Genomic DNA, 25386 nt, shown 5'->3' on the forward strand with positions numbered 1-25386 from the left:
TAATATAGACTCTTGTGTATACCACCATTTGGCTGCAAATGGAAAACATAACATATGCAATATTTTATAATACTAAAAATATCATTCAAACCACGTTTAAAAATTTGTTTTTTTTATTATAGAACTGTGATCTCCAAACTGTGGCTCGGGGGCCAAATGTGGCCCCTTGTTCATCTTTAGCTGGCCCTTGGGGCACTATTCCACCAACTGACACCAATAACGGGGCACAATTTCTCCCATTAAAACCCAATGATGAGGCACTGATGCCAGGGCATTTTCAACACCCACTAGCCACAGTCCAGCCCCCCTAAAGCTTGAAGGACAGTAAATTGTTCCTTTGCATAGGAAGTTTGGAGAATTCTGTTCTAAAACATAATAAAGAAAATATTTAAAAAAACAAATGCAGTAGTCGCTTTACTCACCTCAATAACCTTGGATATTCCCTGAGCAGTCACAGACTCTGAAGCTTCGGGTCCTCCTGGTTTAGCAGCAACAGAAACGATAGGAGACCCATGGAATCTATCATGGAGAAACACACATTGATTGGATTTTAGTAAGCTTCTGCCAGCCAGAAAGGAAAAAAAAGTAAGCACAGCAACAGATGATTAAGAGAAAATGAAAAAAAAAAGATTTAAAAAAAATGGGCAAAAAATTATATTTAAAAAAATAAATAAATAAACTACAATATTCCTAGAAGCAATCCTAGTTAGGGCCCATGACCGCCTCTGCCTTTTTCATAGTGCACTTTTAAGGCATTGTACACGCTATACCAGTGATCACTGGAGGATTTTCTTGCTAGAAACAGCATCAAAAATGTTTGAGTACCATATACATTATCTTTCCATTGCAATGTTTTGATCTCTTTTTCGTATAGAGCCCTCAATGACTATATATATATATACTGTATATACACACACATATATATATATATATATATATATATATATATATATATATATATATATATATATATATATATATATAGTGGGTACGAAAAGTATTCAGACCCCCTTAAATTTTTCACTCTTTGTTATATTGCAGCCATTTGCTAAAATCATTTAAGTTCATTCTTCTTCCTCATGAATGTACACATAGCACCCCATACTGACAGAAAAACACAGAATTGTTGACATTGTTGCATATTTATTAAAAAAGAAAAACTGAAATATCACATGGTCCTAAGTATTCAGACCCTTTGCTCAGTATTTAGTAGAAGCCCCCTTTTGATCTAATACAGCCAGGAGTCTTTTTGGGAAAGATGCAACAAGTCTTTCACACCTGGATTTGGGGATCCTCTGCCATTCCTCCTTGCAGATCCTCTCCAGTTCTGTCAGGTTGGATGGTAAACGTTGGTGGACAGCCATTTTTAGGTCTCTCCAGAGATGCTCAATTGGGTTTAAGTCAGGGCTCTGGCTGGGCCATTCAAGAACAGTCACGGAGTTGTTGTGAAGCCACTCCTTCGTTATTTTAGCTGTGTGCTTAGGGTCATTGTCTTGTTGGAAGGTAAACCTTTGGCCCAGTCTGAGGTCCAGAGCACTCTGGAGAAGGTTTTTGTCCAGGATATCCCTGTACTTGGCCGCATTCATCTTTCCCTCGATTGCAACCAGTCGTCCTGTCCCTGCAGCTGAAAAACACCCCCACAGCATGATGCTGCCACCACCATGCTTCACTGTTGGGACTGTATTGGACAGGTGATGAGCAGTGCCTGGTTTTCTCCACACATACCGCTTAGAATTAAGTCCAAAAAGTTCTATTTTGGTCTCATCAGACCAGAGAATCTTATTTCTCACCATCTTGGAGTCCTTCAGGTATTTTTTAGCAAACTCCATGCAGGCTTTCATGTGTCTTACACTGAGGAGAGGCTTCCGTCGGGCCACTCTGCCATAAAGCCCCGACTGGTGGAGGGCTGCAGTGATGGTTGACTTTCTACAACTTTCTCCCATCTCCTGACTGCATCTCTGGAGCTCAGCCACAGTGATCTTTGGGTTCTTCTTTACCTCTCTCACCAAGGCTCTTCTCCCCCGATAGCTCAGTTTGGCCGGACGGCCAGCTCTAGGAGGGGTTCTGGTCGTCCCAAACATCTTCCATTTGAGGATTATGGAGGCCACTGTGCTCTTAGGAACCTTAAGTGCAGCAGAAATCTTTTTGTAACCTTGGCCAGATCTGTGCCTTGCCACAATTCTGTCTCTGAGCTCTTCAGGCAGTTCCTTTGACCTCATGATTCTCATTTGCTCTGACATGCATTGGGATCTGGAAGGTCTTATATAGACAGGTGTGTGGCTTTCCTAATCAAGTCCAATCAGTATAATCAAACACAGCTGGACTCAAATGAAGGTGTAGAACCATCTCAAGGATGATCAGAAGAAATGGAAAGCACCTGAGTTAAATATATGAGTGTCACAGCAAAGGGTCTGAATACTTAGGACCATGTGATATTTCAGTTTTTCTTTTTTAATAAATCTGCAACAATGTCAACAATTCTGTGTTTTTCTGTCAGTATGGGGTGCTATGTGTACATTCATGAGGAAGAAGAATGAACCTAAATGATTTTAGCAAATGGCTGCAATATAACAAAGAGTGAAAAATTTAAAGGGGTCTGAATACTTTTCGTACCCACTGTATATATAATCACACACACATACACACACATACATACATATAAACCAAAGAAGAGAGCGGCACTCACGCGTCTTGAAAGGTGAACGGACAATGATGGTTTAATCAACGTTTTGACGAGGCACAAGCTCGTCTTCCTCAGAAGCTTGTGCCTCATCATAACGTAGATTAAACCATCATTGTCCGTTCACCTTTCAAAACCTGTGACTGCCGCTCTCTTCTTTGGTTTATATGCGTTGTCTCTGCTGTGCACCCGGGCCCATCTTTTATCCCTGGTTTGTGTGCGGTGGCAACCATTGGATATTGTGTGTATATATATATATATATATATATATATATATCTATATATATATATACACACACACACACACACAATATATATATATATATATATATACACACACACACACATACATTATATATATATATATATATATATATATATATATATATATATATATATATACATACACACACACACATACATTATATATATATATATACATACACACACACACATACATTATATATATATATATATATATATATATATATACACACATACATACATACATACATGCATAGTATGCCTTGTAAGGGTCGTGTAAATGATTAGGACTTTGGTCCATCCATAATGTATGTATATACTGTACTTTTAATGAACATGAACTGCACTGTCTGCCTTAATCCATGTCTGATACCAGCTCCTCAGTCTATATTTTTACACATTTGATTCTCACTTTTATATATATATTCCCCTAACATAGGGGCTGATCTCCATAGTTCTCCACCTGTTTGATCCATTAGGGGAAATTTGACTAATGTATATGCCTATACCATTAGTGAGTTGATCATTGACCTGAACCATGGGTCATATCCAGATGAAGGGGTGGGATTTAGCCCTGATTTAACCTGGAGACAACTCCGGTCTTGTATGTCCTGACGAAGTTCCGATGAACGTAACGAAACATGTAGACGACACAGGGATGGTTTAGGGATGAACCCCGTCCTCCCTGACTTGCTGCACGACTTCACCTATTTTTATGCCCGCAGGGTACACCTGCCTGGACTATCCGAGATTGCAGCGGCTACTACTATTATGACCATCTACCAGATGACCACCTAGCCCGGCACTACAACGGGAGCCTGCTTAGTATCTGCATGTCCTCGATTTATACAGAGCTTGTTCTCTGCTCACTCACAACTGTCAAAAAAGAAAAAAGAACCCCCCCCCCCCCCAAATGTTTATCAACATTGTTAAGGCTGCAAAGGGAGCTATAAACACAATGCTTTAGACCCGGTCCACACTAGTGCGACTTGTCAGGCGACTTGTCAGCCTGACAAGTCTCGCTCCCTTGCAGTCCAATGACCGCTACAGGACCCGTTCTAATAGGAGCGACACAAGTCGCTCCGACTTAGAAAAAGGGTCCTGTACTACATTGGGGCGACCTCGGAGCGACTTGCATAGACTTCCATTATGTGAAGTCCCTGCAAGTCGCTCCGAAGTCGTGGTGCATGGGAATGCACAAGTCGCCCCCGAAGTAGTACAGAGTCGTGTCGCCCCAGTGTGAACCGACTCTTACAATGTATCATATCCTCCTTTTAGATCAAAGGAATGAACTTCCACCTGTAAGGGCAGTTTAACCACTTTTTGCTAGAAAATTACTTAGAACCCCCAAACATATTATATATATATATATATATATATATATATATATAATTTTTTAGCAGAGACCCTAAAGAATAAAATGGCCATCGTTGCAATATTTTATGTCACACTGTATTTGCGCAGAAGTCTTTCAAACACAGTTTTTTGAGGAAAAATGTACTTCAATTAATTTAAAAAAAAACTAAACAGCAAAGTAAGCCAATTTTTTTGTATAATGTAAAATATGATGTTACCCCGAGAATCGCGATCTTTATTCTAAGCAAAAAAATTGTGATTCTCATTTTAGCCAGAATCTTGCAGCTCTACATTCAGGGTTTACATCTACTCAACTGTTCACACCAAATGCATTTTTTTTTTTAATGCATTCCCACTGCACAGACAAAGACTAAAACAGTGTTTTAAAATAAAAGCAGTTCACATCATTGTGTTAAAGTGGAGTTCCACCCAAAAATTATACTTACCTCCATCTTCTCGCTCCGGGTCACCTGAAAAACAAATGGATAATCGCAATTTTTTTTTTTTTTACTTACCTTGTTTAGAAGAAAATATACTTACCTTACTTCCTTCTTCCTCCCCTCGGCGGCCGCGGCGATTCGTCACTTCCAGGCTTTGCAATGATTCCTGGGAGCTGAACGTCATCACTCCCAGGAATCAATGTGCCTGCACCGGCCCCGACGTCAGTTCCGGTGCAGGCGCCGTCATACCTTGCTAAACAGCTTCTGGGCATGCCCAGAAGCTGTGCAGGGATGACGCTGCGGAACCGGAAGTGACGGCGGGGCCGGTGCAGTGCATCGTGGGGCCGAAGAAGACGGAAGAGGACACAGAAGAGGATCGCGCTGGGTTCAAGCTGCCCACACCTGAGATGGCAGAGCTGGACAATACATTTTCAAGATAAGTATTTCTTCTAAAAGGTAAGTGCAACCCGGGACAGATCAGAGGCTATCCATTGTGGAATGCACTAGCCCTGACTGTCCCGGGGGTATTTTTATTAAAAAAAAAGGTTCACTGGGTGGAACTCCGCTTTAGGTGCACTGAAAAAAGTACAGCATTTTTCCCCAACGCATATTAACGCAACACATAAAATAAAGTTTCCCTTCCTTGATGATCTCTTCTTCCCCATTCCACAACCGGATTATAAAAATGGGATATTTCAGTGAAGAAAAAAAATTGCAACACATTACAAATGCACATCAACACATGCAAATACGTTTATGTTCTTGAAAAAAAAAAAAAAGGGGGGGGGGGGTTGTGGTATTAATAGGCCCTGAAAGTCTAAAGTCCTCTTTTAGGACCAAGTTATGAAATGGACAATAGAAAGGAAAGGCAGACCAACCATTTCTAGCATTGAAAAGAGTTAATTGCATAGGATAAAAACACACAAAAATAACCTTAATAATGGACATGACCACTGGTTGAACGATATTGGGGGAGGGGGGGGGGTCAAATTCTCTAATCTATTATTATTTTTGGATCTCTGCATCTTATTGACTCCACATGTGGATTTATCTGACAATATTAACGGAGACGAGAGGGAGCCACGTTCGGTATGAGATGGTGTTTTACACTCAGCATGTGAATGTTGTCTCCAATGTCAGCCTAGTTGTTATCCTCTAGTGGGACCTCATGGCCTTTCTTATTAAACAGAAACATGGCTCGTCACTCTAAACTAAGCATGGCGCTTCAAGTTACCAGGCTATATTTACTATAGTCTAAGGCACCTTTTTGAAATAGGAAAACGCCACTTCAATACATAACTCCTACCAACTATATTTTGGAAGATAAAGGCGGTTGTAACCTTAAAAAAAAAAAGAAAAGAATAAAAACAACACAGAAAAATGTTCCTGTTCCTTTAAATAATGATCTATACCAGTGATGGCAAACCTTGGCACCCCAGATGTTTTGGAACTACATTTCCCCTAATTTTCATGCACTCTACAGTGTAGTTGAGCATCATGGGAAATGTAGTCCCAAAACATCTGGGGTGCCAATGTCCGCCATCACTGATCTATACTATAGCACAGTGCTTGTGCAGTGTAATTTGTCCCATTCTATTTTGTAAAATACCTGGTTGATCCTGCCTGTTCCTGTGTCCCCCTATGTGTACTGACCATGGTAATCATGGCTGCTGATCCATGATACCGTGGTCAGTTTACGTGTCTCCATCATCCGGTTGTGTGGTCAGTCTCTCTTTCTCTCCCCCTCTCTCCCTGCTTGTCAGCTCAGTAGTCTGTGTAGTGAGAGCCGATGGGGGGGAAGTGAAAAAAATTCTGCAAGCAGCATCTTTAGAGCATGTTTGGAGCGCTAAATAAAAGCGCCTCAAAAATGAAATGAATGGGAAGCACCCGAAAAGCGCTTCAAAAGCGCCTCAAAATGGTTCTTGAAGAAGTTTTTGAGTCACGTGTCTATAAAAAAGCGCACCCCTAACGCCTCAAAAGTGCCTAAAAAGCACAGCAAAAGCGCTCAGAGTTTTATGGGCAGTTTTCAGTGTGAAAGGGCTCTTCATAAACATGCTGGCACCAGGGAACTGAAGACCAGCGAAGAACTGGATTGGGTGAGGACAGCACTGGATCCCTGGAAAGGTAAGTGTTCTTTGTGGCATTATTTGTAGCTAATGACTTAATTTTTTTTTTTTTTAGTATATAGTAGCGACAATATGCGCAGCACTTTGCATATTGTAAATTCACATCAGTCCCTTGCAATCTAACGTGCATAAACATACTAGGGCCAATATAGACAGGATCCAATTACCTTACCAACATGTCTTTGGAGCACTTCCAATAGTATATGTAATATACAAAAAGAGTGTAGCATCCTACAAGGTGGGTGCTAGGTAAAGTATAGTGGGCCTTGGCTGCCTAACAGCAGGGCCATGATTTTCAGCTGGGCTGTGATGTCTCCAAGGTGTGGCTGTTGAGACTGGGGAGTCTCCCCACTGTGCTCCATGAGAGGGTTCTCATTGGGCAGTGGAGGAAACCCAATCAATGGTACACTCAGGGCTGTATCTACCCCAGAAAGGCAGATTCTGCCATACAGGATCCTGGAAGTGGGTATAAGTTTGAGGGGAGCGCATGACGCAGCATCTTTGGCGGGAAGCAGAGTCCCAGGAGAGAGAGTACGGCTGTCTCTCCTCCTGTCCGAATGATCGGGTGTCCCAGGCGGCTTGCGCTGAGCTTGAGCTAAGCTGCAGAGAGGATCCAGTGTGTCGAGGACCAGTGAAGCTGAGAGGGGGTCCAGTTCCAGGAAAGCATTCCCATTTTCGTGAGTACTGCAAACTGCCCCTGGGGGTCTGCCTAGAGAGAGGGGACCACTCCGGTGAAGGTCGAAGGGATCCAGGAGCTAGCTAGAGGTAAAGGGGGAGCCAGTGTTGACCCTGAAGTGTAGAATGGGTGCATAGAGAGAGGACCCTGAAGTGTAAAGGGGGTGCCAGCGGTTGGGCCCTGAAGTGTTAAAGTGTACAGTGCGCAGGGTACAGTGTTGAGAGTTGCAGCAGCACAAGCAGTTACAGAAGCTACCTCAGTCAGGAAGGGCTGGAGGGAGCAGTATACAGGACTTTTGAGCTAACCAGAGTGTCAAAAGTCAAGTTCAAGTACAGTTCAGCAAGTCAGTGTTTTCAAGCGCCAGCAAGCGTTGGTCGGCATCCAGCCGGCGTCAAGACAGCGCTGAATGGCATTTTTCTGCAAAGTGTCCCATTTGTACCTAGTTGAGCCAGAGGAGTATCCCACTCATTCCCTTCTCCCATCCCCATTATCAAATAAAACAAAAACAAACCGAAGATGCCGGAATGGTCATTGTCTCCAATCTCATAGTTGGGTATTCAGCCTAAATGGGCTGAAGGTGTCCCCGGTAACAATGGCAGACCCACATCAGGCCCAATACTTGGAAAACCTGCTACATTGGAGTAAAAATAAAGGTAATTATTAGGCTTTTATATACCCATTAAAGCTGAGCTCTAGGTAGCTATAAATGACAAATCGATGCAACTTTGTAATCGTGATACATAAAATGAATTTTATTGCTGTCTAGGACCTCAAGGAGATTTTTCCTTACTTCCTGCCTGTGACACCTGTAGTAAGAAATTGGGGGGGGGTAAATAAGATGCTTATTGGAGGAGAGAGCAGAGTGACAGAGAATAGCCCATCACTGTGCTGCTTCTCCTTTCACTATCCAGTGTACACGTAAACCTCCAGAAACACGTAAACCCCCAAATGTGTGGCATTGGAACAAAAGTTGCGGTCTACGGTTGGAGTTGTTGTTCGATAAGCCTGTTTTTATTAGTTTGGGAGTATATTACTGATCATGATTTTTAATAAATGGTTATGTTAGTAATGTGCTAGGTGTTTGCACCCTCCTGTGTGAGGTTTTTTACTGTGTGTTGAAGACTACCCAGTGTGAGGAGGGCTGCATCGTGCAAAACATTACTTGCCAAGATATTACATGAAATGCCTTACTCTGAGTGCTGAATGGTTTTGATCTTTTTGTTGTGACATTTATTTGTTTTATTTACATTTTTATAATTTAGCGCTGTATATGTGGTAATTAATATTGTTTGACATCAAGTCTGGGTGCTATAATTAGGGATCGACCAATATCGTTTTTTTGTTGCCGATACCGATATTTTGGCCATCGCATACCGGTATCAGCCGATATGGGCCGAAATTTTGTACATCCTATGTCAGGGTCCGAGACTAGTCTTCTCCTCCAACCATTAGGTGGTGATGCTCACGTAAGGGTAAAATGATGTCACATAGCATAATTTGGTTTACAAATGTTATTGAAAATGCCACTCACATATGTACAAATTAAAGATGTAAGCAATTCCACATTAGTAGATCTGCTGGCAGATCGGCATCTCTCACCCACTTGCCGTAAGTGATACCCTGGTTGATACCACTCCATTCGGCATCCACTCAATACCGCTCTGTCTCTCACCGCCACTCCATCTCCCACCCGAAACCGATCCGTCTCTCACCTACTTGCCTTAAAGCGGAGTTCCACCCTGGGAAAGTTTTTTTTAATAAAAATACCCCCGGGACAGTCAGGGCTAGTACATTCCACAATGGCTAGCCTCTGATCTGTCCCGGGTCGCACTTACCTTTTAGAAGAAATACTTACCTTGAAAATGTATTGTCCAGCGCTGCCATCTCAGGTGTGGGCAGATTGAAGCCAGCACGATCCTCTTCTCTGTCCTCTTCTGTCTTCTTCGGTCCCACGATGCACTGCACCGGCCCCGCCGTCACTTCCGGGTCCGCAGCGTCATCCCTGCACAGCTTCTGGGCATGCCCAGAAGCTGTTTAGCAAGGTATGATGGCGCCTGCACCAGTGTTGTAAAATTTTGTCGGACCCGTGAAAAAAATCGGACCTCGTCACTTCCGGTGACAGAGCATCACAAAACAGCGGATGGGAGTCGTCCGTGCGCATGCGCAGAAGACATTTTTCGAGGTTTGGCAAAATTATAACAGAGAGCGGACAGCTGATTGAGAAGAGGCGGGGCTGAGGTGCGACGGAGGACGGAGGACACATATGCAGAGCTGGTGGAGGAGGCGGGACGGAGGTGCGGCCGTGTAATATATGCAGGACTTTAGCGACTCCTTATGTTTTATTATCTTTAGCAATTATCGTATTATTTATCCTTAGGATTTCATTACATTTAGTATTTCTTATTTTGTATTATATAAATAGTAAATGTAATGAAATCCTAAGGATAAATAATACGATAATTGCGCTAAAGTCCTGCATTTATTACACGGCCGCACCTCCGTCCCGCCTCCTCTATTCAGCTCTGCAGATGACGCGGCGGTGTCTTCCGTCCCACCTCAGCCCCGCCTCCTCTCATTCAGCTGCCCGCTATGTGTTATAAGTTTACCAAACCAAGATAATGTCTTATGCGCATGCGCACTTGAAACTCCTATCACCGGAAGTGACGAGGTCCGATTTTTTCACGGGTCCGAGAAAATTTTAGAACACCGGAACTGACGTCGGGGCCGGTGCAGGCGCATTGATTCCTGGGAGCGATGACGTTCAGCTCCCAGGAATCATTGCAAGCCAGGAAGTGACGAATCGCCATGGCCGCCGAGGGGAGGAAGAGGAAGTAAGGGGAGTATATTTTCTTCTAAACAAGGTAAGTAAAAAAAAAAAAAAATTGCGATTATCCATTTGTTTTTCAGGTGACCCGGAGCAAGAAGATGGAGGTAAGTATAATTTTATCGTGGAACTCCGCTTTAAGTGATAGCGGTATCACCCGGCAAGTGGGTGATTGACGAATCGGGAGCGGGTGAGAGACAGAGCAGTATTGAGTGGATGCCGAACCCAGGTACCACTTACGGCAAGTGGGTGAGAGATACCAGTCTGCCAGCAGATCTGCTAATGTGGAACTGCTTATGTCTTTTGTACATATGTGAGGGGCACATTCAATAACATTTGTAAACGGAATTATGCTATGTGACATCATTTTACCCTTACATGAGCAATATTTGGAATATCAGCAATATCGGCCAGTTCCGGGGCCGATACAGATATATTGGCAAAAGTCAATATCGGCCCTCGATATATCGGCCTTGCCGATAATCAGTCAATCCCTAGTTATAATACAGCAGCTGATATGTGTGTAACAGATCCTGGCGTTGGTGAATTGTGGTAATATAGGTTTAAATACTACTACCCAGTGCCTTTCTGGAATGGGCTCAAAGTGTAGTAAAACTTAGGGGGTCACCCTTCCTGTGTCAATGCAAGAGCAGAATATCCCTGTGATCTGGAGGGGGTCTCCACAGACTTCAGCCTCTCTGATACACATTGAATTTTTAGCGTGAGCCTACAACAGTGACTTCCAGTGAGTGTAATCCGTTTGCCCACGGCTCTGATTGGGAACATTCATACGGAGAGTCAAAAGAGATTAACCACAAAGCTTGGGGAAATTCAATTACACTTAATCCAAACAGCAAAAAAAACGAACATTGCGTGAAGAGGAACAATTGTTGAAACAGGTGTATTCATTTTAACAAAAAATAATAACAAGCCGCTGAACGGACTCAGGGAAGAATGACTGGAGCTAGGTGACGTTCGGTGCTCAAACGACGAAGACTTTCTCTTTAGAGGAACTGCCAAAAACGAATGTGGTGTTTAGAATCGTTCTCTGCCACTGAGGACAAGATCAACTGTACTTCAGCAGGAAAGATAACAGAACAGATATTTCCATTATAAAGGTTTTAGGACTTTCTATAAAGCTGATATTAAGCCACTCCTATTGCAAAGTATATTGAAAAAGCCAAAATAGTATTTTTGTACACACTGCAAAATTATTTTTTCTTTTTTAGAATCTGTTAAGGGACCCAGGAAGTCTGTTACCTATGGGTCCATACTGCTGCCTACGGAGGGATTGGACACTGGCAAACTAAACAGTGCAGGCCACCTGACCATCGTGGTTCCCTGTTAGCGGCATAGGCTTTCCCCTTAGTGGATCGATTGCCTACCGTCTTTTAATTTATGGCTTCTTAGCAAGTGCCTGCCTCCTGGGTGCCTTCGACATGCTCTATTCTCTGGGTCATTTTACTCTTAAGAGCCGGTTCACACTGAGGCGACACGACTCCTTACTACTTCGGGGGCGACTTGTGCATTACTATGCACCAAGACTTCGGAGCGACTTGCAGGGACTTCACATAATGGAAGTCTATACAAGTCGCTCCGAGGTCATCCCAAAGTAGTACAGGACCCTTTTTCTAAGTCGGAGCGACTTGTGTCGCTCCTATTAGAACGGGTCCTGTAGCTGTCAATGGACCGCGAGGGAGCACGACTTGTCAGGCTGACAAGTCGCGCTAGTGTGAACCGACTCTAAAACTTGCTGTTGATATTTGTTTACATTTTATTCCATGTAACTGATGCAAAGACCTCATTTTCTGGGCCTTAATTGTTGTGTGTATGTGTTACGATTAATAAAGAATTAAGAAAACAAGTGTAGGACACCCAAGGATAACCCCTCCTACTAGCAGGTCTCAAACACAGAGGGGTGGGACTCTCAAAATATTTCAATCGATTTCAAGGCAAGTCCAAAAATACTTTTTCTTTCTTCTCGTTATGGATTGAGGATCCCAGGTCGCTTACAGTGCTACAGCAGTGATGGTCACTTACTAATGGTCTCAAGGACTCTGCACATTTGCCCATCTGTTAACACAGGGCTTGTCTGGAGGTGGGATGCTAGTATGACTGGTGGAGGATTCACCGAGTGGAGTGCACCTATTGGATTTACCATCTGCATGAGCAACTGTTCACCTTGGGACTCTCTCATTTTACTTTTATGCATGAACTGATTCTTATATTTCTGTTAGGGCTATATGCTATTAGTGTGTGTTTTTTTAGCGCTGCATTGTGATTTTATGGTTTATGTTTGGGATTGATATATTGGCCCTTAAGCTGCATTCACATGTCAGCGTATTGATCGCGGGCAGAAATGCCGCAATTCCGCCCGTGATCCGGAAATCATTGCAAATCGCGGGACGCCTGTGCGTTGCCCGTGATTTGCAATAGCACCCCAAACGCTGAGCAATGTTGCCGCGATTTCCGCCTGCCGAATCGCGGTAACATCGCGCAAAAAAAATCGCGGGACGCATTACGCTCCAAAGAAGCTCTTGTACTTTTTTGGGCGTAATGCGTCCCGCAATTTTTTTTGCGCGATGTTACCGCGATTGGGCAGGCGGAAATCGCGGCAACATCACTCAGCGTTTGGGGTGCTATTGCAAATCACGAGCAACGCACAGGCGTCCCGCGATTTGCAATGATTTCCGGATCGCGGGCGGAATCGCGGCGATTCTGCCCGCGATCCATACGCTGACATGTGAATGCAGCCTTAGTGTTCAGCTGTTTGTCTTTTAGTGTATTAGAGAGGCGTGCTGATTTTTTCTTATTATTTTTCTGAAAAGCAGAAACTACCTTAGGCAGGAAGGAAGTCCAGGGTCCCAACAGCACCCTGTCTCCCTGAAAAACTAGAAAATGTTCTTTGCAGAATAAGGCCGCCAGTTAGGGCACTCACCTCGCAGAGGTGATGTCTACAAGAAAAAACACCTTATGGTTAAGAGTAGATAGAGGAATGTCTCTGTTGTGTTAAAATATTGGCTTCTAAAAACACAGAAAGAACCAGATTTGAATCCCATAGAGTCACAGAGGAATGGATAGGGGGAGCTAAATGGAAGACTCCAAGAGGCCAATGGTCTCTGAAACAAGACAGAAGGGCAGAAACTTGACCTTTGATAGTGTTGAGAGCCAAACCAGATCAGGCTGCAGAAAGAAGAGGATTTGTCCCAATTTGTTTATGTCTTGAGTCACTTCTCAGTAACCATCGGAGAGTAGTCGTTTTTCATGCGAGTTGCCTCACCAGAGTCAGTGGTGTTCCATTCACTGCTTTGTATAAATAAGTTTTGAAGTTCAAGCACCTCTCTGATGTGCCCCTTTTGAAAGGTCTATGCCTGGCATATACACGGCAGACAAGGTTGGAATATGAAGCTCTGCCTAACAAAGAATGCAATTTTCTTGTCTTGCCACAGCGCAACTTTGGTCCCTTCCTAAAGGTCCATGTCTCTTGTGACACCACTGCCAAAACAGAGGTGAGCCATCAGGGGAGCCGCATCCAAGAAGACATAACAGATAAACTGCAACCCCTGGACCAGCTGGTCTGCCAGCTCAGCAAAGGCAGGAGGAAGAGGCAGGAGGAAGTTGTTCACCCCACCACCAGTGGCACAGTCCACTTCTTAAGAAGGGACTCCTAATAGGGGTAACACCTAGTAAACCGCTTAGGAACCCCACAGGAACGCTTTGGTTGTCCCCACTCTTTAGCGACAATTCTGTCAAAATAGGCGAGAAAGGAAACGCCTTTGCCGCTCTGGATGGCTTGCGAGTGCTAAAGGGTACCTACGCCTCCGTCGCAGCTTCAGTGGCGTCCTCATTCTTCAGGGTCTCACATACAGATACAATCAGTGCATCTACCAGCGCCTTTGAGCGGTCGCAGATGTGGAAGAATCATCCTCACTATCAGAGGAGTAGTTTAGTGTTAGATCGTGGATGTCTATAGATGAAGGAATTTTAACATTAAGGTGGGCTTCTACTTTACGTTTTTAACAGGGGGAGAAGCTTTAAAAAAAACTAACTATAGCATAGGTAGGTATAGCATAGGTAGGTGGGGGGCATTTTTTTTTATCAGATTACACTTCATTTTTAACACCAAGTGCATTACTTGACCGTGGATTCGGGTATGTATTTTGGTCTTTCCATCTGATCTATAAGCTTCACTTACTTTGTACTTTCCAGCGTCTTCTGCATCTTCTTGGTCATTCTTTCGATAGCTGCCTGCCTCTTGTTTTCTGGAAGCAAGTCGATTTTATTTAAGACGACCACCATCTTGTTGCAGGCAATCTGACCTATGACCAGACACTCAGCTGACTGCGTCTGCATTCCCTTTGTCACATCGATGACCAGCATCATCAGATCTATAATCTGTGCACCTGCCCAGGAAAAGACAAAAAAAAAAAACTATCAGAGCTTCAGCTACAGAAGAAGGAGACCATGTGGAAATATCACATGAAGTAGTAAAAAACAAATTCTCAGAGTTGGCCTATGGTGAAAAATAGGTTTGGCTACCATCTTAAATTCTGTGAGGTACATCTACAAGCACTAATATATTTAGATGTAGTGATTTTTTTAGACTTAAAAAAAGTCTTCTACGAGCTTCCCGAAAGGAATTCGATCTGCCAACATTGGTAAACAGTCAAGAATAAGGACCACTTTATACATTCCTGGTCCATTATCATATAGTGTTTTGTGCCATGTACGGTGGGGAAAATAATTATTCGATCCCCTCCAGATATTGTAAGTTTGCCCACTTACAAAGTAACGAAGGGTCTATAATCGTTTCATAGGTGTATTTCAAATGATAGAGACAGAATATCAACCAAAAATCCAGAAAAAACACATGACACAAATTTTATAAATTGAGTTGTTGTTCAGTGAATAAAATAAAGGATTTGATCCCTTACCAAACAACAACAATTCTGGCTCCCACAAGCTGGCTACAATATGTGCTCCTGTGGTACACAGATTAGTCCTGTCAATTTGTTAAGGTGCTCTTAACGGCAACTCGTTAAGTGAAAAAATGATACCTGTCTACAGAATCTCTTTTTTCCATTCAAACCTCCCAATCATAGGCAAGACCAAAAGAGCTGTCAAAGGACATCAGGGACAAGATTGTAGACCTGCACAAGGCTCGAATGGGCCACAAGACCATCAGCAGGAAGCTTGTTGAGAAGGAGACAACGGAGTGATTATTCGCAAATGGAAGAAATAGAAAAACCTCAAATCGCCCTCTGTCTGGAGCTCCATGCAAGATTTCACCTCACGGGGTAAGGATGATCTTAAGAAAAGTGAGGGATCAGCCCAGAACTATAAGGGAGAAGCTTGTGAATAATCTCAAGTTAGTTAGGACCACAGTGACCAAAAAAACCATTGGTAACACAATACACCACCATGGATTGAAATCCCGCAGCACTCGCAAGGTCCCCTCCTCAAGAAGGCACGTGTACAGGCCAGTCTGAAGTTTGCCAGAGAAGTTTCAGAGAAGGATTGGGAGAAAGTGCTGTGGTCAGAGGAGTTCAAAACTGAGCTCTTTGGCATTAACTCGAACCACGTCCCTGACGACGTCACGTATGACGAAACCAGTCGGGCGGTACCTGACGCAACGCTACCACGCCCCCTTAGACGCCGGCTCAGTTTCCACACGCAGGACGCCACGGTTTTACTACTCTGCTTGTTTTTAATGGCAAATTGTAAGTGCAATTCAGATTAAACTTCCTCTGTTTATTTTACTGGATTACGCTATGTGCTTTTTATTTCCTCCCTACACATATGGGTCTTATTATCTTTTGATTTAACTGAGAGAGTTTGTACCAGATATACATTTCTTTCCCTGGCATCTGAATTTACATCTAAGCGTTTGTGGCCTATCCATTAGGTTGGGGGCCTATGCTTCTGGTAAGCAGCCAATTTGTATATACCTTATAGGTGTATTCCTGCTTCACCATCTCCTTGGGATATAAGCCTTCTACCTATCATCGTCCACTCTGGGACTTGTATTTTGATCTTCTTATATATTCCTTCAATGGACTTTTTTATGCACGATTTTTGTTATGCATATGTCATTATTTGTTTATAATTTAATATTTTTTGGGTATACTATATGTATTAATTTTTGAAGTTTACACTGCTTATGTTAGCTCTACACAATTTGTTGAATATATTAACTCGAATCGCCAGGTTTGGAGGAAGAAAAATGCTGGCTATGACCCGAAGAACACCATCCCTACAGTAAAGTACGGAGACAGAAATATTATGTTTTGGGGCCAACTGATGCATTGAGGGGTCAATGGACGGGGCTATGGATTGTAAAATCTTGGATGAGAATCTTCTTCCCTCAGCCAGAACACTGAAGATGGGTCATGGATGGGTCTTTCAGCAGGACAATGATCCAAAACACACTGCCAAGGCAACACAGGAGTGGCTCAAGAAGAAGCACATTAGGGTCAAGTAGTGGCCTAGCCAGTCTCCAGACCTTAATCCTATATAAAATTTATGGAGGGAGCTGCAACTTCCCTCCTGAGATGTGTGCAAATATGGTAACCAACTACAAGAAACGTCTCACCTTTGTGATTGTCAACAAGGGTTTCTCCAGCAAGTACAAAGTCATGTATTGCTTGGTGATTAAATACTTTTTTTACTCACTGAACTGAAACTCCATTTATAAAATTACGTTTTTTTGGTTAATATTCTGTCTCTATCATTTAAAAAACACCTATGATTAAAAAAAAAAATTATAGCTCCTTCATTTCTTTGTAAGTGGGCAAACTTACAAAATCTGCAGGGGATCAAATTCTTGTTTTCCCCACTGTATGATGCTTCCAGACAGCCCATTGATTTTTAATTCTGTTCTCACGTCACTGTAAGATACAGTGATGTGGAAGTCAGCAGAAAGAACCAGTGAGAGAGCTGCTGGGGACCATAGAGATGGACATTCTTGGATGTGTAGGTTTCCCAGCTGACTTTGCAATAGAGCAGCGTTGACCAGTGCACGCGACTTCACAGGTCGCCCCCCCCCCCCCCCCCCGAAGTCGTGCCGCGGTAGTGTGAACCGGCACTTCCACAAGAAAGGTGAAAGCGACAAAAAGATCACCAAAGAGTTACTTATCACTGAAAATACTGTAGCAAAAGTGATACAAAAATGTAACAAAGATGGAACTTCAACCATCTCCCAGAGAAGTCCAGGTCATCAACAGAAGTTAACACTTTGACAGGAGCGTTTTTTGATGAGAAGGGTTGAAGAAAATTGCCATGCAAGTTCACCACAGTTAGCTAAAGAAATAGAAAGCCAAACTAGGATGATTGTTTCCCCTGACACAATATGGCGTACATTGCAGAGCAATGGCATCCATGGGTGTCGTCCACGAAGGAAGCTTCTCCTAAAGCCTATGAAGAAAAAAGTCCGCCTAGAGTTTGCCAGGGCTCATGTTGAAAAAGATAAAAACTACTGGGACTCTGTACTCTGGAGTGATGAGACCAATATAAATGTTTTTGGAACTGATGGCTTCAAAAAAACTGTATGCCATCGCAAAGGAGAGAGTACAAAAAAAAAAATAAAATGCATGGTCCTTACAGTGAAACATGGTAGTGGCAGTGTCCTTCTGTGGGGCTGCATGAGTGCTGCTGGTGTCAGGGAGCTGAATTTCATTGATGGTATCATGAATTCACAGATATAATTCACAGATATACTGCTCTATATTGAAAGAGAAGATGCTACCATCACTCTGTGCCCTTGGTCGTCGTGCACTTTTCCAACATGACAATGATCCACACATCTAAGGTTATTGTTGCATTTCTGAAGAAGAACAGGGTGAATGCGATTCAATGGCCAAGTAGGTCACCTGATCTGAACCCTATTGGAGATTCTGAAGAGACAAGTTGAGCATCACTATCCATCCAGCATCCAGGCTATAAAAGAGGTAGTTCTTGAAGAATGGAAAAAAATGTTGCAATAAGTCGTCAACGTGTTCATTCAATGCCTAGAAGACTTGGTGCTGTCCTTACAAATCATGGAGGTCATGCAAAATCCTAGATGTAGTAGTTTTTGTTGTGGGGTGTATTTTTGAATCAATTAAACTGAGTAAAACTGAAGACTTTGTAATCTATGTCATATTATTAATCTTACCTAAATGTAATGAGCTAAACAATTGTTCTACAAAACACAGTTTTGTCAAAGTTTTGGAAATTGTTCTTGTGTTCATTGAGATATTGATTAAAATCTTACATTTCAACATTTCAAGAGGAGTGTACTTTTTATATATATATATATATATATATATATATATATATATATATATATATATATATATATATATATATATATATATATATATATATATATATATATAAATAAAAACAGCAGTGAATTACTTGTATTTGATGCACCAAGTGATTCACCTCTGGTTTCACTTTTCACAGTGGCTTTTTTCCCAATTTCTAGAGATCCATCATAGAGAATAAAATTCATGAGTCATGAGAAGATAAGGCTCTAGTAGTAGGATAGAGCAACGGCTTAAGGTCAGCCTTTAACTGCTGACCACACAGATAACTATAATACACATCCCATTCAGTGACCTGCTTAGAGCATCCGAAACCACTTCCCTCGCTGACAGCAGCACTAGCGGGATTAAAGAAAATGAAACCTTTTCAGGAGCAGAAATAGTGGAGAACACCGGTACAAAAGGGGGCTTCTTTGTTTCTCTTGTAGCAGGTAAAAAACAGCTTTTGAGAGGATTACACGGAGTATCCCAGAAAATCAAAATGTAATTAATTGAGCTTCGGTGTGCCTTAAGTTAGATATTGGTTTGGGAACACCAATCTTTTTTTATTTTTATACAAAGTTTTACAAAACTAGGACCAGAGTAAAGGCACATTGCTGCAACCGAGGAACAATGACTGGACATAGGAGATCTAAAACAATGGCACACTGGCACAAGGAGTCCGTGGCCAATGGCACACTGTCATCCAGAGTTCCTCAGTCATTGCCTAACCTCTGTCAGAGTCCCCACCTAATAAAACACCAGCATCCCCAACCAACTGCATAGCAGTACCAGAGTAACCTGCCTATGGCGAACATCCACCAGAAATTCCCAGCCAATAGTCCACTGGTAACGATGTCCTTAGCCAACCGCATACCGGTGTCCAGAGTAACCTGCCTATGGCAAACTGACATTCATAGATCCCCAGTCAATGGCTAACTTTTGTCCCCAGCCAACGGAACACCAGCATCCAGAGTCCCCAGCCAATGCACACCAGTGTCCGAAGTAACTTGCCTTCGGCAGACGTGCACCAAAAGTATCCTAACAAAGTTTCATTGGCGCCAAGGTCCCTAATCAACGGCATGAAGTGAAAAGGTCAACAATGGCAAACAAATTCTTGGTGGGCCCCAGTCTATTGACTTACTAAAAATTGTCACAGACATGATATGGAAGTCCATAATTGTCTGAGCAGTCCATGTGTAAAAAGAACAAATGAACAGATCAGAATGCCCTGGCTTAAAAACGTGAAAAAAAACACAAATGTGTTGAAAAATCTGTTACGACGAAGGATAAACATGAGCAAAGTACACATAATTTCTTTCATGCAGACCATGATCTTTTCTTATTTGATTTCTATGTGATGACGGCAGGTTGTTAGATGACGGCAGGTTGCTAGATGACTAATCCAACCAAGTCTCAATTACATCTAGGACACAATCTGAATCTTTTCCTTTCTTAACGAACGTCAAACCTGTCTTGATTGAAAATTGTTTTCACACATCTATGGTCATCCTAAGGTCCCTTTCACACACTCCGTCCGTTGGACGGAGTCCGTTTTTCTCAGCGGGGGATCCAGCCGCCGATCCCCCGCTGAGCTGCAGGAGGACAGCTGTGTCTCTGCGCTGTGTGCGGAGACACAGCTGTCAGTTCCCCATGCATCTCTATGGGGGAAATCGGGTGAGAACGGACCGTCAGTCCGTTCTCACCCGATCCCATCCGATCCGCTGGACGGATGGAAAATAGGGTTTCCATCCGTCCAGATTTGACGGATCGGATCGGGTGTCAGCGGACATGTCTCCGCTGACATCCGATCCCCCATAGAGATGCATAGGAGGACCGTTCAGATCCGCCAAAAAAACGGACAGGCGGATCTGAACGGTCCGCCTGTGTGAAAGGGGCCTAAGGGAGGTCACGCACAGAGCAACAATTTACCTGCAACAACAGAACCATTAAAATGTTGCCTGTTCTTAAATGAGAGGTATAATCGACAGAACTGTTATGATCGGCGAACGTTGTGATCCCTTCTCTCGGGAGAAGAGGTAACGATCAACTATCGGCTGCAACAAAAATTTCTGAGTTGCAGGAGAACCTTTTCATACAATCTGTTTTAGATAATCAGTGCTTGTTGGTGCAAGTCCACATGGCCAGGTTGCCTCAAGTGACGTTGGAAAGTTGCATCAGCTGATTTCTCCATCCTTGTACAACAGCTTTTCTCAACCTTTTTAACACAGAGGAACCCTCAAAATATATTTCCAGTCTCAGGGAACCCCTGCCTAAAAATACTATACCTACAACTCATAATACATTAGTGTGATGGTCATTGGGAAGATTTAGCTCCTTGCAGATAGATAAAAAAGACCAACAGTGTCAGTGGAACTGATATGAGAGGAAGAAATTGCTGTTTGCTCAAGGAACTCGACGGTCACAGTTTTAGATCTTCATAACCGTTGGGTTATACTGCCCCCTACAGGAGTAGGACACTAGGCAAAAAAAAAAAAAGGCCCAGGGGGTATAAACCCTCTCTCTGCTATAGGCACTCAGTTTAGTTACAAGCGGTGTCAGAAGAATTGCAACTCCACAGAGGGGTGGGTGCTGTGTCCTTCAATGAACATCAGAGAAATGGATTTTATGGTAAGTCAAAAATCCTATTTTCTCTTTCGTTCATTGACGGACACAGCTTCAGATCGTCATAACCGTTGGGACGTCCCAAAGCAGTGTTAAATATGAGGGGTGGGAACAGCAAAAAAATTCCCAAGGCTAAACAGTAGCCAACCAGGCAACAGAAGCTCAACCAAAACAACTGGAGCCCAACTGGAAAAAAAACAATATACCCTCAAAGAGGATCAGGTCCTCTCAACAGTAGCCTGCAAAACCTTGCAGCCAAAAGAAGCATTCGCAGATGCCAACACATCCACTTTATAAAATCTTGTGAAAGTGTGCACCGTTGACCATCGCCTTGCAAACCTGCGTCACTGACACCTGATGATGGAAAGCCCAGGAGGCACTCCGCGCCCAAGTAGAGTGCGCCTTAACAGGGAAAGGAGGAACCTGACCCTTGATGGAATGCCTGAACCACTGTCCGTCTGATCCATCTGGAAATGGTCGCAGAGGAAGCGGACAACCCTTTACGAGGCCCATCCATGAGAAAGCCTAACTTCCTGAAAGACTCCATAGCAGCCAGGTACACCCTTATTGCCCGGACCACATCCAAGGCATGCAAGGCAAATTCCTTTGGCTGTTTAGGCCTTGGACACAGGGAAGGCAACACAATGACTTAATTCAAATGAAAATCGGAGAAAACCTTTGGAAGGAACGATGGACAGGGGCGAAGAACCACCTTATCTCTGTGAATCACCAGATAAGGTGAACGACAGGATAACGCCACCAGTTCCGATACCCTGAGCACAGAGATGATAGCCACCAAAAAGGCCACCTTCTAGCCTAGCGTAAGCAGGGGAAACTCTCAAAGATTCTCAAAGGGAGGATTCTGGAAAACCGAAAGCATCAAACTGAGGTCCCAAGGCGGCAACAGAGCCATCACTGGAGGAAACAAATGTCCGACACCCTGAAGAAAGGTACGCACTAGGGAGTGAGTGGCCAAGGTTCATTGGAAGAAGACCCCCAAAGCCGACACCAGGCCCTTGATGGTATTTAAGGCCAATTTCTGTTCCACCCCCCATTGAAGGAAGGTCAAGATCCGAGCCACCGAGAAGGAGCGTGGATGAACCCCAAGAGACTCACACCACGCAATGTATGTCTTCGACATATTATGGTATATCCTCCTATAAGTAGATTTTCTAGCTTTTAACAGTGTAAAAGTCACAGACTCATACACCGACGTTAAACCTCTATCCTTCAGCACCTGGCGTTCAACAGCCAAACTGTCAAAGCCAGTGACTGTAAAGCAGGATGGAAGATTGGTCCTTGGGACAGCAAGTAAATCAGACGATACTGACCCCACGGGGCCACCAGCGTGTCTGTGGCTTCCGCAAGAGGATCCCTTGACCAAGCCACAAACCTCTGCCCCATTTCTATTGATCCAAGACGCCAACAGATTCACCTTGGGGGTGCCCCACTGGAGACACAACTGATGAAACACCTCCAGATAAAGGAATCTCTCCCCTTTGTCCAACGCCTGCCGACTGAGGTAATCCGCCTGCCAGTTTTCCAACCTGGCAATGCGTACAGCAGAGAGGGCTGGAACGAACCGTTCTACCCACCTTAGAATACCAGCTACCTCTAGAGCCGCCAGGGCACTTCTTGTGCCCTCTTGGTGATTAACATAAGCCACGGCCATGGCATTGTCCGATTGAATGCGCACTGGAAAACCCTGAAGACAATCTGGCCAATGGTCCAGACACAGTCTGATCGCTCGGAGCTCCAAGACATTGATCAAAATACTAACCACAACATACAAAGCCATTCACAACTCTGCCCCGAGCTACATCACCAATCTTGTCTGCAAATATCACCTAAACCGTCCTCTCTGCTCCTCTCGAGACCTTCTACTCTCAATCTCCCTTGTCTCCTCCTCCCATGCTTGTCTCCAGGATTTCTCCAGAGCCTCTCCCATCCTCTGGAACACTCTACCTCAACCTGTACTGCTATCTCCTTCTCTAGCTACCTTCAGGCGATCCCTGATAACTCATCTCTTCAGGGAAGCCTATCACACCTTCAAGTAATCTTTGACCTTTTCCACCAACTCATTCCCCACAGTTATAACCTCTTGTAACATCTGCCCCACCTCATTAGATTGTAAGCTCTTCTGAGCAGGGCCCTCTTAATCCTCTTGTATTTTATTGTATTGTAACTGTATTGTCTCCCTTTTATATTGTAAAGCGCTGTGTAAACTATTGGCGCTTTTTAAATCCTGAATAATTAATAATAATAATAGTCTAGACTCTTCCAGCGTTCAGGCTGGCATCCATGGTGACCACTGTCCAATACAAGGGGAGGAAAGATTTGCCTAGTCAAAGCCACCATATCAGGGACTTCTTCGTTCCCCGACTTAGCCGGATCTGATTGTCCAGAGACAATTGCTGGGACCTCATATGGAACTGTGCAAACGGAACCACCTCAGTTCGTATTTTGATCTCCTGATTTTCCACCAGAGCAGAAGGAGATCATCCAAGTAGCCCAGTACTGCGATCCCCCGTTGGCGTAGCAAAGCTAGCACCCGAGCTAACACTTTTGTGAAGATCCAAGGAGCAGAGGCAAGACCAAAGGGTAACGCCATAAACTGATAAGGTTCAGGTTCGTTTGGATCTTCCAGAGGAGGCCCTGAAAGGCTTTGAGCCCTTGTCAGTCGACCCTGAGGGCGAAAAAAACGTCTTCTGAGCCAAAAAGGAAGGCCCACGTCTACGTTGAGGTTCCTTGCCCTTAGAAGCCTGCCAAAGAAAGGTACTCTTCCCCCCTGTGAGACCTTTTATGATGTCATCCAGGGTAGCTCCAAACAGGCGATCTCCGTGAAAGGGGAGATCAGTCAAGGCATTTTTAGAAGTCTGGTCCGCAGACCAGCATTTGGGCCAAAAGACACGCCAAAGGACCACTGCCAAAAAGGGATAGCCATGCCAGTAGGGGAGCCGGATTCAAAAAGGCATCCCAGATAAACTGCAGCCCCTGGAACAGCTGGTCTGTCAGCTCAGCAAAGGCAGGGGGGAGCGGTTCTCCCTCCAGGTCACAGCATAAAAGCTTAGCCCACTCGGTCAGAGCTTGCGACACCAGGGCAATGGTGATTACCAGCCTCAATGCCAAACCAGCCAGAGTGTACATATTGCGGGCCACAGCCTCCGCCTTCCTGTCAGCTGGATCCTTAAAGGCCGGGGACTCTTCAACCGGAAACATGGTTGCCTTCTTCAATCTGGAAACCGGAGGGTCCACCACCGGTGGAACAGTCCACTTCTTAAGAAGGGACTCCTCATAGGGGTAATGCCTAGTAAAGCTCTTAGGGACCCCACAGGGACACTTTGGTCGTCGCCACTCTTTAGCGACTATTCTGTCAAAATAGGCAGGGAAAGGAAACCCCTTTGCCGCTCTGGATGGCTTGCGAGTGCCAAAAGGGAACCTGCACCTCCGTCGCAGCTGCATCCTCAATCTTCAAGCTCTCACGCACAGATACAATCAGTGCTTTCACCAGTGCCTTCTTGTGCACGGTTGCAGACGTGGAGGAATCATGCTCACTATCAGAGGATTCCAGGTGTGTGGTTGCAGACCCAGCAGGGTGACCCACGCCGAATCAGATTCAGGATCCGATCAGACATTCTGTCAAAATAGGCAGGGAAAGGAAACCCCTTTGCCGTTCTGGGTGGCTTGCGAGTGCCAAAGGGAACCTGCACCTCCGTCGCAGCTGCATCCTCAATCTTCAAGCTCTCACGCACAGATACAATCAGTGCTTTCACCAGTGCCTTCTTGTGCACGGTTGCAGACGTGGAGGAATCATGCTCACTATCAGAGGATTCCAGGTGTGTGGTTGCAGACCCAGCAGGGTGACCCACGCCGAATCAGATTCAGGATCCGATCAGACAGATGAGACAGGGAAAGGAGGGGGTGCTTTTTACTAGCCCGTCACCCGAAGACCACCTCCACCCGGGACACAAAGGACTCCAGGACCGCCATCAGTGCATCGATGGATGGTTGGGACCCAGAGGGCCCTGCATCTTCAGGGAGGGGATCAGGTGGGGAGATGTGCTCAAAAGACTTCATGAGTCACCAGGGGACCCCACAAAAAGTGTAAAA

General features: G+C 44.1%; 1 protein-coding gene across 1 annotated transcript in view; it reads right to left on the reverse strand.

Annotated features, from left to right (window-relative positions):
• Positions 1-25386, reverse strand: part of EEFSEC (eukaryotic elongation factor, selenocysteine-tRNA specific) — a 287723-nt gene that overhangs the window by 218644 nt on the left and 43693 nt on the right. Inside the window, exons 2-3 of the mRNA XM_082265985.1 lie at positions 14562-14769; positions 423-519 (exon numbers count right to left, since the gene is read on the reverse strand). Coding sequence (XP_082122111.1) covers positions 423-519; positions 14562-14769 — 305 coding nt within the window. The remainder of the gene's footprint in view (positions 1-422; positions 520-14561; positions 14770-25386) is intronic.

This window comes from Pelophylax lessonae, assembly GCF_965119305.1.
Source record: "Pelophylax lessonae genome assembly, chromosome: 8".
In the NCBI taxonomy this organism is placed as follows: domain Eukaryota; kingdom Metazoa; phylum Chordata; class Amphibia; order Anura; family Ranidae; genus Pelophylax; species Pelophylax lessonae.